We start from the raw sequence: 13,464 nt of genomic DNA, 5'->3' as shown, positions 1-13,464 counted from the left end.
TTATCTAAATAATGGAACAAAGTTTGAACAACGTAAAACATCTGTGTTTGAAAATGGAACACCCCGAGTGTTGGCTAAATACATGTAAATACGGAAACATATCAAAGATCTAAGAAAAGAAAGCTGAATGTCTATTCCTGACCTCTTCTAGGCGTGGGAGCGATGAGTGGAATCGTGGGGGAAGGTCCCCGGTTGGGTCCCCTGTTGAGGCTGATCAGTTTGGGGGGCTGAGGGGGAGGTTCATCGTCGATCACACTCTCGGGGGAGGAGGACGGCACGATGCTGTCTGGTGTGGTCGCATCTCGGCTAAATCTGGGGAGGGAATAACATTCTGGTTAGAATTACTGATCAGAAACTGAACAGAGATCTCTATGATCTTAGTTTTTGATGCTCCTGTACTCTTCGATCATGCTTTCTTGGCATCTCGGCTAAATCTGGGATGGGTAAAAGAGATACAGGTCAGAATCACTGTATAAACAACTGAAGCATTATGTGATATGCTTTTATTATGATGTATGACATAGAGAAGCCTGACAATCCTCCCTACACTCAAGACAAGTTGAAGTATGTGAATAACATAAATCTCTCTGAATAACTGCTTTACTTTAGGAAGGGTATAAAACCTGCTCTTCAACAGATCTGCTCAGTGTCACTGACAAAAAGTAGTGGATGCTACTTGAAACATCTGTTTCCAAAGTCATATCCAGTTGCTTGAGTAACTGCTTTTTGGCATGCTTTGCCGGAGCCGGGAGAAGCTGCATTGTTGGATCATACATAACACTCAACATAAATCTTTCTCTACCACTGCTCTATCTCACCTCGGAGCTTCTCCCGGAGCCAGGTTGCTGGGGGGAGGGGTGGGGATTGGGACGGAGGCACGTTCACATCCTGCACAGTCTGATCACACATAACGCTTTACATAAATCTTTCTCTACCACAGTACTGCTCCATCTATTCATCTATCTAGTTCATCTCAAGACGGGTGGGTGGCACCATCAACTTTTGCTTTATTTCACCTTGGACCCTCTCCCAGAGCCAGGTTGCTTTAACTTATAATCCCTTACACAAATCTTTCTCTACCACTGCTCTATCTCACCTTGGAGCCTCTCCCGGAGCCAGGTTGCTGGGGGGAGGGGTGGGGAGTGACGGAGGCACGTTCACATCCTGCATCGTCTTGCCCCCGTCCAGGCCCAGCACGGTGCTGTTCTCTGCCCGCGTGATGGTACGCTGGTGTGAGACCATCTCCTTCATCAGCTCGTCTGCGGTTGTCATGGAGACCTCGGAGTGAGGGAGGAGCTGGTATCTCCTGGGCTCGGGTTCCGTCTCCAGTTTACCTGAGATTTAATCCCAAAATAATTTCATCAGGTTGGTGTCAACAGACAGTGGATTAAAGAAGTACACTGGATAAGGAAGTCAACACGCCATTTATGAACCATGACAAGGGGGGTACAAACTAAGTCACGTCTGGGATTGCGTTCTTGTTGCAAAGGCGCCAGCTACATCGGCTACAAATAGCAGCCATATACATTTCAAGATTAATAGCAGTTCCTGATATTATCAACAGTTGCACTAAGTACAAACATGCGTCACCTTGATCATGTGATCTCTGATCACCAATCAGCTTCGCCCTACGGGTCCCCAGGATCTCATCTGGATGCAGATGACCGTTGACCATGGGGGGTCGCGCCATTCCGGGAGGAGGGGGTGTGGGGGGCAGGGAGGCCGGAGGGGTCGGGGGGTTACTGAGCGTTTCGCTCTTCAGGAAGTTGGAGTAATAGTCCTGGACCCCGTCGAGGAAGGCGTGACCGAACGTCCCCTTCAGCTGGTTGTCTCCATTGAGGGGTCCGCTCCCGTAGGGCGGGAAGAGGGCAAAGTTCACGCTGATCTCAGGCTCACAAAGGGACAACTGGAAAAATAAAACAACCATCAATTTTCACTCTGTCTCAAGCATTTTGGGTCATATCGAAAGTCTTCTGAAATATCCCTATAAAGTGAATTATAGATCACATAAAAGAATGCCAAAAGCATAAATAAAAGGTAGTAAATAAATAATGTAATGGACTGTCAGAAGTAGACCTTTTCCTCTTCTCCTTCTGAGAGAGGTCTGATCTTATATACATTTACCTATTCAAAAACACCGATTACAAAGAGATAAACTGACCCAACCCTACTAAATCAAAGTACATGGAATAAAATACTACCTAGTGTAGAGAAGTATTAAATGCTGGCTCGACTGAATAAAGATGGTATTGGTGAAATGAACGTACCTGTTTTACAGTGCTCATGATCATTTCTGTAGAGGGAAACCGGTTTTGTTTCATCTTCGTTATCTCATCTGGGAAAAAAAAACAACACAAAAACAATCAGTTACGGAAAATGCAATATCCTAGACACACCCTCTTCAATGTCAATCAAGAAAGAAAGTGATGGTTTGAATCTATTTCAGATTCCTACAAACCTTCCTCGTCTTTTTTACGCTTCTTGGAGGCCCGTTTGGTTTGCGTCTCCTTCCTCTTCTTCAACTGTTGCTGGTATTCTTGTCTCCTTCTTTCAAACTCCTGGAAACACAATGAAAATAAAACAAGATAGATAAGTATTGTATAGATCTAAAGAATGAAGAAGACTTCTTTCACTGCAAAGAAGTAAAATGCACAGACTATGTACTACTCTAATACTCAGTAATTTTATGTCACAGTTTTTATGTAAACATCGTAGTTCAAGAGTTTTCGGATATCTACATTTCTTCTGACCCTCTAAAATAACCTCTATCACGTTCGTATAGCTCACTGAAGAGAATACCAAAAGTGCACATAAAAACCTGCCGATAAAAATGTGAAAACACTTCACCAAACATGCATTGAAATACAAATCAAGATCACCAACTTTGCAGTTTAAGTAGTTTTATTCAACAATTCAATCATTGACATTTTCTGTAAGTGAAAGTGCTGTTTTTTTTAAAATCATCTTTATTACACACAAGATGAATACATACATGTAAATATTACAAGCTAAAAACCTAGGACAGCCCTTTGTCTAGATCTGTTCTCCAGGAGGGCGCAAGGTATTAAAAACAAGTACAGTGACAAATTAAAATCGTTTAAAAACATTAACGTCACATTTCAGTATTAAAGTATGAATGTCCTTACCTCCTGTTCTCTAACGATGACATCGGGAGCACTGTGTGCTGGGGGGAGGGATGACAAGCTCTTGGGGTCCCATTCCTTTTTCTTGTTGAGTGTTGGCCACTTGTTTTGCCCCTTCTGTGCAAAAATACCAAACAATAAAACCTCATGCAAGTTTGCCAGACTAGTTAGAAGTCCAATGTTCTGTTGTCTATATAAAACTATATATGTACTACTTCTACCACCTTGAAAGTGCTACAGAGAACATTTAAGCTGTAAGATCTGAAAAAATTGTGTTACAAGTGCAAAGTTTTACATGCAGCTGCTACTAACAAGGACAGTGAACCCGATATAAAAGCAGCTGTTCAAATAGATTTGCCCCACGAAGCCTATACTGATATAAATGCCACTGATATAATCTTCTTTTGAAAGACATTATAAGCAAAGAAAACAACAGATACTGCAACCTTTACCCATTTTGCTATAGAACATTGCTGAAAATTTTAGATACCCAACACCTTGTGGTATTTCTTTACTTTGTGACTTTTCTAATGCACCTTTTCTAATGATCAGACTATGCATATGATTCAACCAACTTTGGAAGAGAAAATTAAAACAAAACAATAGTCCCTGCCTAATTCTAGCATTCCCGTTAAAAAAGTTCATTCTGCTGCGCAAGAAGGAACAAGACAATAATTTGAAGACTTTTGGAAATAGAAACATACATGACAGGAATAGCATTGAGTTTTGACCCCTAAAAGAAAATTCCTTCACCAGAAAGAAGCAGCATTGTTGCCCTTTTTATCCAAAGCGCTGTTACACCATGTACATGACTTTTGTACTTCTATGTACCAGAAATCAACATACCATCAGTCTGCATGGATACTTCAACAGACCAACCACAGCCCCCGATTTCTACACAGAAAGTGTTCACTTTCGTTACAACGATTCACTGTGCTATCTAACTAAGAATTTAGAATTAATGCAAGTGTAATTGTTGACAACACTGCATCCAAGTAGTAATAATTGAAATAATCAAAATTTTACTGACAAAAAGTCAGAAGCAGAAAGACAGAAGAAAGACTGAAACTCCTCCCCAACTAAAACCAGACTATTCAACTTTTACTTTAGCGACAGCATTTCAGAAAGCCAACGGTTTACAAGTTTATTTATTAAAAGCTGTTATACAGTACTACATGTAAATTTATCTCCCTCTTGTAAGCATTTTAAGCATCCTCTCATGCTAGACCTGCCACTTGTATAACCCTGAAAAGCACATAAGGCCAGGTTGATTTGATTATATGGAAGACATCCTCTAGGAGCCAAAAATAAAAGTTGCCTTCAGTATGAAATCTTAGTGGTCAGGAAGGTTGAACAAATGGCTAAACCAGGGTTGTAGCCAGCCAGAAATCATTTTCCGTCCCCTTGATTTTGAATGGCTTTGGCGCAGTGTTCCTAGGGGTTTGGGGAGCATGCTTCAAAGGAAAATTTTGAAATCTATACCCTCTGAAATGCTATTTCCTGCATTTTGAGGGTTAAATTTTGCTCACAGAGGACGGAATGGGCAAAATTCCGTCAAAGGACGGAAGGACGGGTGCTGGCTACAACCTTGGGCTAAACACACCAAGTGTTGTATACCAAACACCAAGTTCTAATTTTCGTTGTTTTACATCTTCTTTGACATTGGATTTCTATAACATTATTATCCGTTTTCGATTTTTCAATTTACGGCATGTATGTGTTCATTTTACAGCTGCTTTGCAGAATTTACAGTACGGTTGATGGTTGATTTATGTACGCACGGATGTCATCCATATAATCAAATCAACATGGCCTAATAAACAAGGGACAGGCCTGCAAAGCACATAATAAACAAGTGCCAGGCCTGCAAGAGAGAATGACCTTAGGTGGACTGCAGCCTAGATTACGACTGTGCTGTACAGCTGTAGTGTTACACCATATAGCCTAGCTTACGACTGTGCTGTACAGCTGTAGTGTTACACCATATAGCCTAGCTTACGACTGTGCTGTACAGCTGTAGTGTTACACCATATATGTAATGGAAGACAACATACCACGAGGCTGAAGGGATAACTCTCCAACAGACCGCGTTCACCACGGGACTTCTACACAGAAAGGGGGCCCTCTTAATATCCGTGCTAACTATAGCTAGCTGACGGCTTAAATAGCTACGTGTGGCAACACCAACTATTGCACACCATGCCTATAACCTGAACAGTCTACCTAATACTAATACAGTGATGGTATGTGAATTATGACTACATGTCCAACTGTGACATTATAACATTTATCTGACAGCTTTACAAGAAATCAATTAGTGTAATTTCATTAACACAAACAAATGAAATCAGTGATGTAAACATGGAGTAACTAAACAACAGTCAAAACAGATAATAAAACTTTTGCCCTTTATGGCATTAAATGCTATCACATGCGGCAAGTACTCTAGATATCTACATATCATTTTAAATTTTAGTCATGTCACAGCCAGTGATGTTTTGCTATTAATTTTCACTACACAATTCTTTCACAAGTAAAAATCAATATTAACAGTCACTCTGGTGATGATCATTATATCACAAGTAGTGATGACAAAACATATGGGATCAACTGCAATGCATATCCTTACCTTGTGCCTAAGTAAAACCTTCTTAGGCTGGAAGAAACACTGATGGATTTTAAGACAACAAGTCGTAAAAGAGCACCTTTACAACTGTCAATGGAACACTGGGAAAGCTGCCTGGATGTAGCCTCGGCCAGGCTCTGCGGATCTGTGGTCTAATTGTAGAAATTGAACGACGTGGTGAGGAAACGTACTCTTCTGGCCGGCTAACTCCCCTAGTGTACTAGACTTTATTTGTTCAAGTTCTACAATTAGACCAACGGTCCGCGGAGCCTGGTAGAAGCAAGCCTGGCCAAACCCTGCTTTGGAAATGTGATTAAGATTGCCAATGACAGTTGCACTGTCGCTGTTTCTAGTTTGTAAATTAAAAACAAAATGAAGCGAGGACTCACCGGGACGGTCTCAGGCATCTGTTCCAGCATCTCCAGCTGTTTCTGTTGTTCTGGGGTCAGCTTCAGCTTGTTGATGACTTCCTCGTCGTCTGAGTCGTCCTGCTCTTCTTTCTTCACCTTTTCGGGGGTGGAGGCCTCAACTGTGACGTCCTGTGCTTCTTGTAGTGCTTTACAAGGGGGCAGGCCAGCCTGTGAAAGAGAGAGGAATGAAAAAAAGAATATCATTAATTGTAAATCCTGAGACTTTGGCGTTAGTTTTGTACAAGCAGTTTTTGAAAGACCTCTTTGAGAACCTATGACAGTCTGCAAAAACTTTGAAAGACCTCTTTGAGAACCTATGACAGTCTGCAAAAACTTGTCCCTTGTGTTGTGTTACTACGAGTAGTTTCAACTGCAAATTAAAACACTGCATACAAAAACCTGTTTTAAACTACAGCTAACGTTAGTGCGCATACAGTAACAGTAGATGTTATGAGTTTTTTTTGCACTTTGATAGAATAAGAAGTTTAAGATGGACTGATGATGGTTAATGCAATTAGGCTTTTACTGTGCTCAATTAGAAGAACCAGAAAATCATACTGTACCTTAGCAAGCAAATTCTGAGTGGGAGTTCCCTGCAGCAGAGCTTTCAGGAGTTGGTTGGCAGCAGGCTTCTCTGGACTGTCTTTCTTTCCATCACCATTCCCATCACCCTTCCCGTCTTCTATGTCTTCCTCCTTCCCTTTCTCTCCCTCTCCATTCCCAGTCTCAAGTTTCTGAGGATCCAGTTTTAATGTCTCTGCCTTGAGTTTGTCAGGGTCTATTGAGTCTGGTCTAAGAGGGCCATCGCCTGTGGTTGCGGACATGCGAAGAGCGTCCTTCTGTTCCGTTGTTAGATGTTGTAAGAGGAGGGAGTGCTTGTTCATGTCAAGTTGTCCCTGGGATCCGTCGGCGATATGTCTGAGAGGAACGGTAAAGCTCTGATCCAGCAAGGGAGGCTGGGAAGGGTCTCTCCTAACAGGCTGCATCATGGGATTACCCTGTACCATGCCAGGATGAGGCATTGTGGGAGCCTGTGGGTTCATCGGGTTCTGAGGTATATCAGGAGGCATACCTTGTTGTTGTTGCATTGAGGGTGGCGGAGGTTCTTCGCTGTCGGCCGACTTCTTTTTCTTGCGGTTTCTTTTCCGCTTCGGCTTGGGTTTTTCCGTTTCCGGCGGTGTGCCGGACATGGGGTAGTTAGGAGGCACTGGAAAGCCCTGATGGGGGTCGATCGGACCCATAGGGCCCGGGAAGGGCATTCTGGGATGCATGAGAGGGCCGCGAGGGAAGGAGCCGGGGCCACCCTGAGGGAAGTTTGGCCCACCAGGGGGAAACCGTGGGCCCTGGCCCATCGGAGGCTGGCCCTGGCCTGGACCCTGTGTGTGGGGAAAACAAATAAAATTTTTAGGTAAGTCTACAGATTAAGCTTGAACTGCCAGTCTAACATAATAACTTTATAACGGTAAACATTATACAATGTATGGGAAAGAACTAAACAGTTCTGTACAGCAAGTCTTACAACATTCCATCTATAGGGAATAGGAACTACAGGATGAAGTTTAAGTACGAATCGATGATCAGACAACATAGGAGAAAATAAACACATTGTATACAATCATTAAACATTTGTGTATGATTCTGAAATAACACAATCTCTCCTACATGGAATGTCAGATATACATTGGCCTAGGTACAATGAAATTGATGCCACTTGTCAGTAATTTTCCTCACCATGAAGGGAGGTCCCTGCTGCTGCCCAGGCGGCTGTTGTTGCTGCTGTGGGTTTGGGTTCTATACAACAAGTCTAATATCTAACAATAGATAGGAGTTCTTGTCAGTAATTTTCCTCACCATGAAGGGCAGCCCCTGCTGCTGCCCAGGCTGTTGTTGTTGCTGCTGTGGGTTTGGGTTCTACACAACAAGTCTAATATCTAACAATAGATAGGAGTTCTTGTCAGTAATTTTCCTCACCATGAATGGCGGCCCCTGTTGCTGCCCAGGCAGCGGTTGTTGCTGCTGTGGGTTTGGGTTCTACACAACAAGTCTAATATCTAACAATAGATAGGATTTCTTCTCTGTAATTTTCCTCACCATGAATGGAGGCCCCTGCTGCTGCCCAGGCGGCTGCTGTTGTTGCTGCTGTGGGTTTGGGTTCTGTTGCAGCTGCCCGGCGATATCTGGGATCTCAGGCGTGTTGAAGAACGGCAGCTCCATCATGCCCTGCCGCCTCTCATTGGCCAGGTTGTTCTGTACAACCTCCTGGTTGTGCCAGTCATGGTCCTGCAACGGCCAATCAAAAGCAGTGTTACAAATGACTGGCTTACAACAGATTTACCGATAGAAAGAACTCTCTGCAGCCAGGACCTAAATTGTGAGCTCATTACTTTATCTTTCTGAAATTAGAGGAAAATACCTTAACCTACTATCATTGCATCCCAATTTCTGCATTGTAATTTTGAAAATGTTTGCATTGGGCACAAAGCAACAGGGCCTGTATTTGAGGAGTCAAGATGCACCTTGTGTGTGTTGAAAATAACCACTACACTAATCAAAATAGAGTAGGGGTCCTTGCTGGTGTGAGGGAATTAAACTTTACAGTCCTGACTTATGCTACGGTCACTTTTCTAAACCGCAGCATGGCCGAGAAGTTAGCAGAAATGAAAAATAAAATTGTTTATCAAGGAACATACTAAGTACACAAATGACTTATTTTCCTTACGTCTTCTGCATTTTGGCCTTTGTATCGCATTTTTCGTTCCCCAAAGCTGCCCAGCCGGGCCCAGTTTTCACCTTGTACCTACTGTACAGATTCAAACTGCCATTTATGCACAACAAAAAGAAAGGGGAGCCCAGACCTGCCTGTATCTCCTGCTGAAGCTGCATGTGCTGCCTCTTACCTTTCACCTCCTCAAGCCTCTGGCTTCTGGCCCTAACATCTTACAGTTATGCCCCATGACCCCACTACAGACTACTAGTTGGAGCCCAAACCGACCTGTCTCTCCATCTGCTGCAGCCTTCTCTGCTGCTCGATCTCCTGCTGCAGCTGCATGCGCTGCCTCTCCTGTTGCTCCCGCAGACGCTCCATCCGCTCCCGCTTCTCCCGCTCCTGGAAGGCCTCGCTGAAGGGGTTGTTGTCGTCAAGCACGACGCGTGGTGGCATCCTCTGCGCCTGCATCACATCAGCAAAAACATGCCCATTAAGTTACATACATAACCTTTATCTGAACTGGAAAAAAGGGAAAACGTAGCTGGAAGGCCTCGCTGAAGGGATTGTTGTCGTCCAGAACGACACGCGGCGGCATCCTCTGCGCCTGCAAACACATGTCCATTTCAGACTTATGGTGGTAATAGGAATCCTTAAAAAATGCCAGTAGGCGATACATATTTCCTGGTAAAATAAATAAAATGGAAGGCCTCGCTGAAGGGGTTGTTGTCGTCGAGGACGACACGTGGTGGCATCCTCTGCACCTAAAACACACGTCCATTTAAAAAAAATACGGAACTAGTTTATATTTGTATAATTACAATGTATTTGTTGAAGGGAAAATGTAGCTGGAAGGCCTCTCTGAAGGGATTGTTGTCGTCCAGCACGACTCGTGGCAGCATCCTCTGCGCCTGTGATCAGCAAACACACATACATTTACATACATAACCTTTATTTCAACTGGAAAAAAGGAAAACATAGCTCGAAGGCCTTGCTGAAGGGAATGTTGTTGTCTAGATCGACTCGCGGCGGCATCCTCTGCACCTGCATCACATCAGCAAACATACGTCCATTATGTTACATACATTAACTTTATTTTAGCTGGAAAAAAAAGAGAAAACATAGCTGGAAGGCCTCGCTGGAGGGATTTTTGTCGTCGAGAACGACTCGTGGCAGCATCCTACGTCTATACAAACATAACCTTTATTTTAACTGGATGGCCCTGTTGGTCTTAGCCGCTCTTCCCAGAGGTCCATTGTGAGGTTGTTATTAAAAAAAGTGACTTGGGCTTCGGGTCATTTCAACTTGAGAAGGGTCAGAGGACTGAATGAATGCTTGTTGGTATATTAAGGTCATAGGGAACTCTTCTACACATATGGTCACGGTGGTAAAAACTACACTATGTCTATTAGATGATATTTCTCTTGTCTCAGTTATTTTTCATCTCATATTAGTTGTCATTGATAGCTTAGCATTAGACCTTTGTCTTCGCAATACCTTCTTGTATCCACATACCAAATATCATCACAATCCATCGACAGGCTCGTAAGTTATGCTGACCATAAATATCCGGAAACACAAACTGCACGCAGGCACACAGATGCACCAAAAACAATAACAAACCTGCTGTTGTGCCGCCTGTTGTTGGGGGGTCGGTTGCGGCGGGGGCCCCGTCTCGCTAAACTGCTGCGCCGAAAGGGGCACGGGCGGACCTGCACCAAGCGAGGGGGAGGCCTGGCCCATGGGCGGTGTCGGGTGTCGCATCGGGGACTGGTCCAACCGTGGGGACAGCAGAGGGGAGTGCTGCCCGGGGGGGATCATGGGAGACATGCGCTGGGGCATCATGGGGTTGGGGCTGTTGTTGGGGCCCATCATGGACTGGGGTGGGAAGCCGGACTGTTGCAGAGACTGTTGCTGCTCCTGGGCTCGTTCGTGCTGCTTCATACGGTATTCCTGAAACAAAAAACATAGGTGTTAGATAAAGGACATCTACATAACATCCCCTGTTAGGCTGTTCCAGTAGCATTCGGGTACAATATCAGCAACTTGGTCTCAACAACCACTACAGGGGCTAAGAAAAATTTGTAGGCGACTGGAGGTTTGCTCTAGATAAGAGGGTCAATGGGTCATAACTACGTTAAATTAGATAGGACTGTTGCAATGTAGCTTATGATTGGAGGTGTTTGGCTGCACCAAGTGGTTGGCTTTAAAATCTTCTTCATAAAAGATGATATTGATAGGAGGATCAAGAAGATTGTTGTGAACCGATGGTAAGGTCGTTCCAGATATACTAGTCCAGACGACCACTTGAGACTTTGAAGCTTACAAGGCCTTATTCCTCTCTCCAGGTTCCAACACATGGAATGGCTTCTTTTAAGAATGAGGCTGTACTAGTACACTCTCGTGTAGGGGGTTTCTAGTAACTGTACTATGTCTTGGTTGTTGCATAGTGGGTTCATAACAAAGATAATTTTCTGACCTGTATGAGAATGGAGTGTTTTTTCTGCTGTTCCCGGACCTGCTGCAGCTGTTTCTGCAGAACGCTCTGCTGCTCTGTCATGGCCTTCAGCTGGTTCTCGTCTGTCTCTGTCAGCTCCTGCCCGTTCTTCTTCTGCTGGCGTTGACGGGCAGCAAGGGACTTCTTCTGCTTCTTCTGTTTACCCACCTTGAAAGTGTAAAGCAATGTTGATCCAGTTAAGTTCACTGATAAGATTGTCTTTCACTGGTTGTGACAGAGATGACAGATGCTATGTACAGCATTTAGAGGTCCATTGTATAAGGAAAATCCCCAAGCCCTTGCTCACAAGCAGAATGAACTGTGGACCAAGGCTTAACCCTTTCAGGTAGCATGCATGTCAGGTGAGTGACACAGCCGGAATCAAATTCACAGCTTTTGGTTCCAGAGGCAGGGCCGCTAATAGCTCAACAATATACGTACAACTACAGCTGGATAGCTAATACTGTCTTAATGTGCAAACATAACTTCATTATCAAGAAACATCAAGTGACTGTACAGTATGTTTGCCTTGCAACAACAGGAGGGGGAAGATCTGATTGGCTGAAAGCTGGCTAGGTCAAATGAAGAGAGATGGACACATTGCAGGTTAGTAAACTAAACGCCAGGCGTCAGAGGATGACTACAAGGTAGTAAGATGTACCTGAGCTTCCAGCATTTTCTGCTGCATCTGCAGCAGCTGCTGGTGCTGGAACAGCCACTCCTCGTACTGTCTCTGCTGCTGGGGGTCGATCTCCCCGTTAGGTCCGTTAGGGAAGGGCACGGGGGGCTGGGGACCAACGTTGAATCCCTCACCGTTGTTGCCAAACTGTCCGTTACCCCCCTGCTGTTGGAAAAATAGTTAGTTGCAATTAAAACGAGAGTTTCCTTAATCTCCAAGCAGATCCTATGGTAGCATAAGATAGTATCAAAAGCTGCCAGAGGAGTGAAGCCGGCCTAAGATTGTGTTTGGCTACCGGAGGTTGATGACTCCCTTTGGCCAGCTATACTCCTTATGCCACTGGTAAATCTGCCTGGAGAACACACTTTCCTTTGGTACACAACCCTGTTTTTCCCTGGCAATGTTTCAGAAGTGGGAGCTGCTGCCTTCAAAGTGGCAAGAAAAAGCAGAGTCACCTTTGTAAACTCATCTTTATCATGATAATTAGGTCATATTAATAAGACAAGAAAGTTTACATTGCTCTGATGAAGGTAGCAATGTAGCTGTCGAAACACCAACAGAGACAGAAAAGGTTGTGTACCAAAGAAACTATGCTGAATTGACCTGATATAACTACATTGTACTGGGTACAAGTATTAATATGAGATCAGAGTTTAAAGTGGCACACATGGGATCTTTGATGGGGACATGCAAACTGTGGTCTGGGGTCACATGAAGGTAATGAATTTTGAAATTTTCATGAGTCTTAAGACAAATTGTAAAAGAGGGGGGATATAACTTAATATACATATATATGTGACATATGGGCATACATAATTGTCTGAATGATGTGGGTCTAGGGTTAACTTAATGGTTGATCTTGACTTGAGCACAGAGACTACTTGACTGCGACGTACATGTGTTGGTAATAAAATTGGGCCTTTGGTCCTAAATTTTCTTTAAAATCGTCTGCAAAATGTGTTCTTGCATGTGCGTTTCTTTTAAAAATGTGACACAAAAAGCATTCATTTCATGCCTTTATATTAAGAAAAGTCCAAGGCTTTCTTTAAGTAAATAGGGAAAGTTCTAGACTACTTAAAATTCTTTAATCATGACCCAAACTTGCCCTAGCCGTTACCTGGAACTGTGCAGGGAAGTTAGGGCGGAATCCCGGCTGCCCATTGCCCGGGTTGTTGGGCATGTTGGGCAGGAAGGGTGGACGGATGCCGGGCTGTAGCTGCTGCGGCTGCTGCCCCCCTCCCCCCTGTTGCTGCTGCTGCAGGTGGTGCATGGTGTTCATAGCCTGCAGCATCTGCGCGTGAGGACCACTGCCTTGTATCTGCTGAACCACCTTTGTGACAGAAACCAACAAAAAAGGGACCCACGTTACATCGCCGTTGTCTTCTCTCCCTAAACCTACCCCCAC

At 44.0% G+C, this 13,464-nt stretch overlaps 1 protein-coding gene across 1 annotated transcript in view; it reads right to left on the bottom strand.

Moving 5' to 3' along the window:
* Nucleotides 1-116: 116 nt before the first annotated feature.
* Nucleotides 117-13,464, bottom strand: part of LOC118403620 (histone-lysine N-methyltransferase 2C-like) — a gene marked incomplete in the record, with an annotated part of 57,515 nt that continues 44,167 nt past the window's right edge. The window contains 16 exon segments of the mRNA XM_035802393.1: nucleotides 117-312; nucleotides 1,097-1,334; nucleotides 1,591-1,906; nucleotides 2,268-2,335; nucleotides 2,459-2,558; nucleotides 3,147-3,260; nucleotides 5,198-5,248; nucleotides 6,159-6,347; nucleotides 6,743-7,555; nucleotides 8,271-8,459; nucleotides 9,172-9,294; nucleotides 9,437-9,490; nucleotides 10,507-10,836; nucleotides 11,363-11,548; nucleotides 12,042-12,224; nucleotides 13,177-13,389. Coding sequence (XP_035658286.1) covers nucleotides 132-312; nucleotides 1,097-1,334; nucleotides 1,591-1,906; nucleotides 2,268-2,335; nucleotides 2,459-2,558; nucleotides 3,147-3,260; nucleotides 5,198-5,248; nucleotides 6,159-6,347; nucleotides 6,743-7,555; nucleotides 8,271-8,459; nucleotides 9,172-9,294; nucleotides 9,437-9,490; nucleotides 10,507-10,836; nucleotides 11,363-11,548; nucleotides 12,042-12,224; nucleotides 13,177-13,389 — 3,348 coding nt within the window.

The sequence above is a fragment of the Branchiostoma floridae genome, chromosome 16 (assembly GCF_000003815.2).
Source record: "Branchiostoma floridae strain S238N-H82 chromosome 16, Bfl_VNyyK, whole genome shotgun sequence".
Lineage (NCBI taxonomy): Eukaryota > Metazoa > Chordata > Leptocardii > Amphioxiformes > Branchiostomatidae > Branchiostoma > Branchiostoma floridae.
The sequence above is the reverse complement of the archived record's forward strand: the minus strand, read 5'-3'. Positions and strand labels throughout refer to the sequence as shown.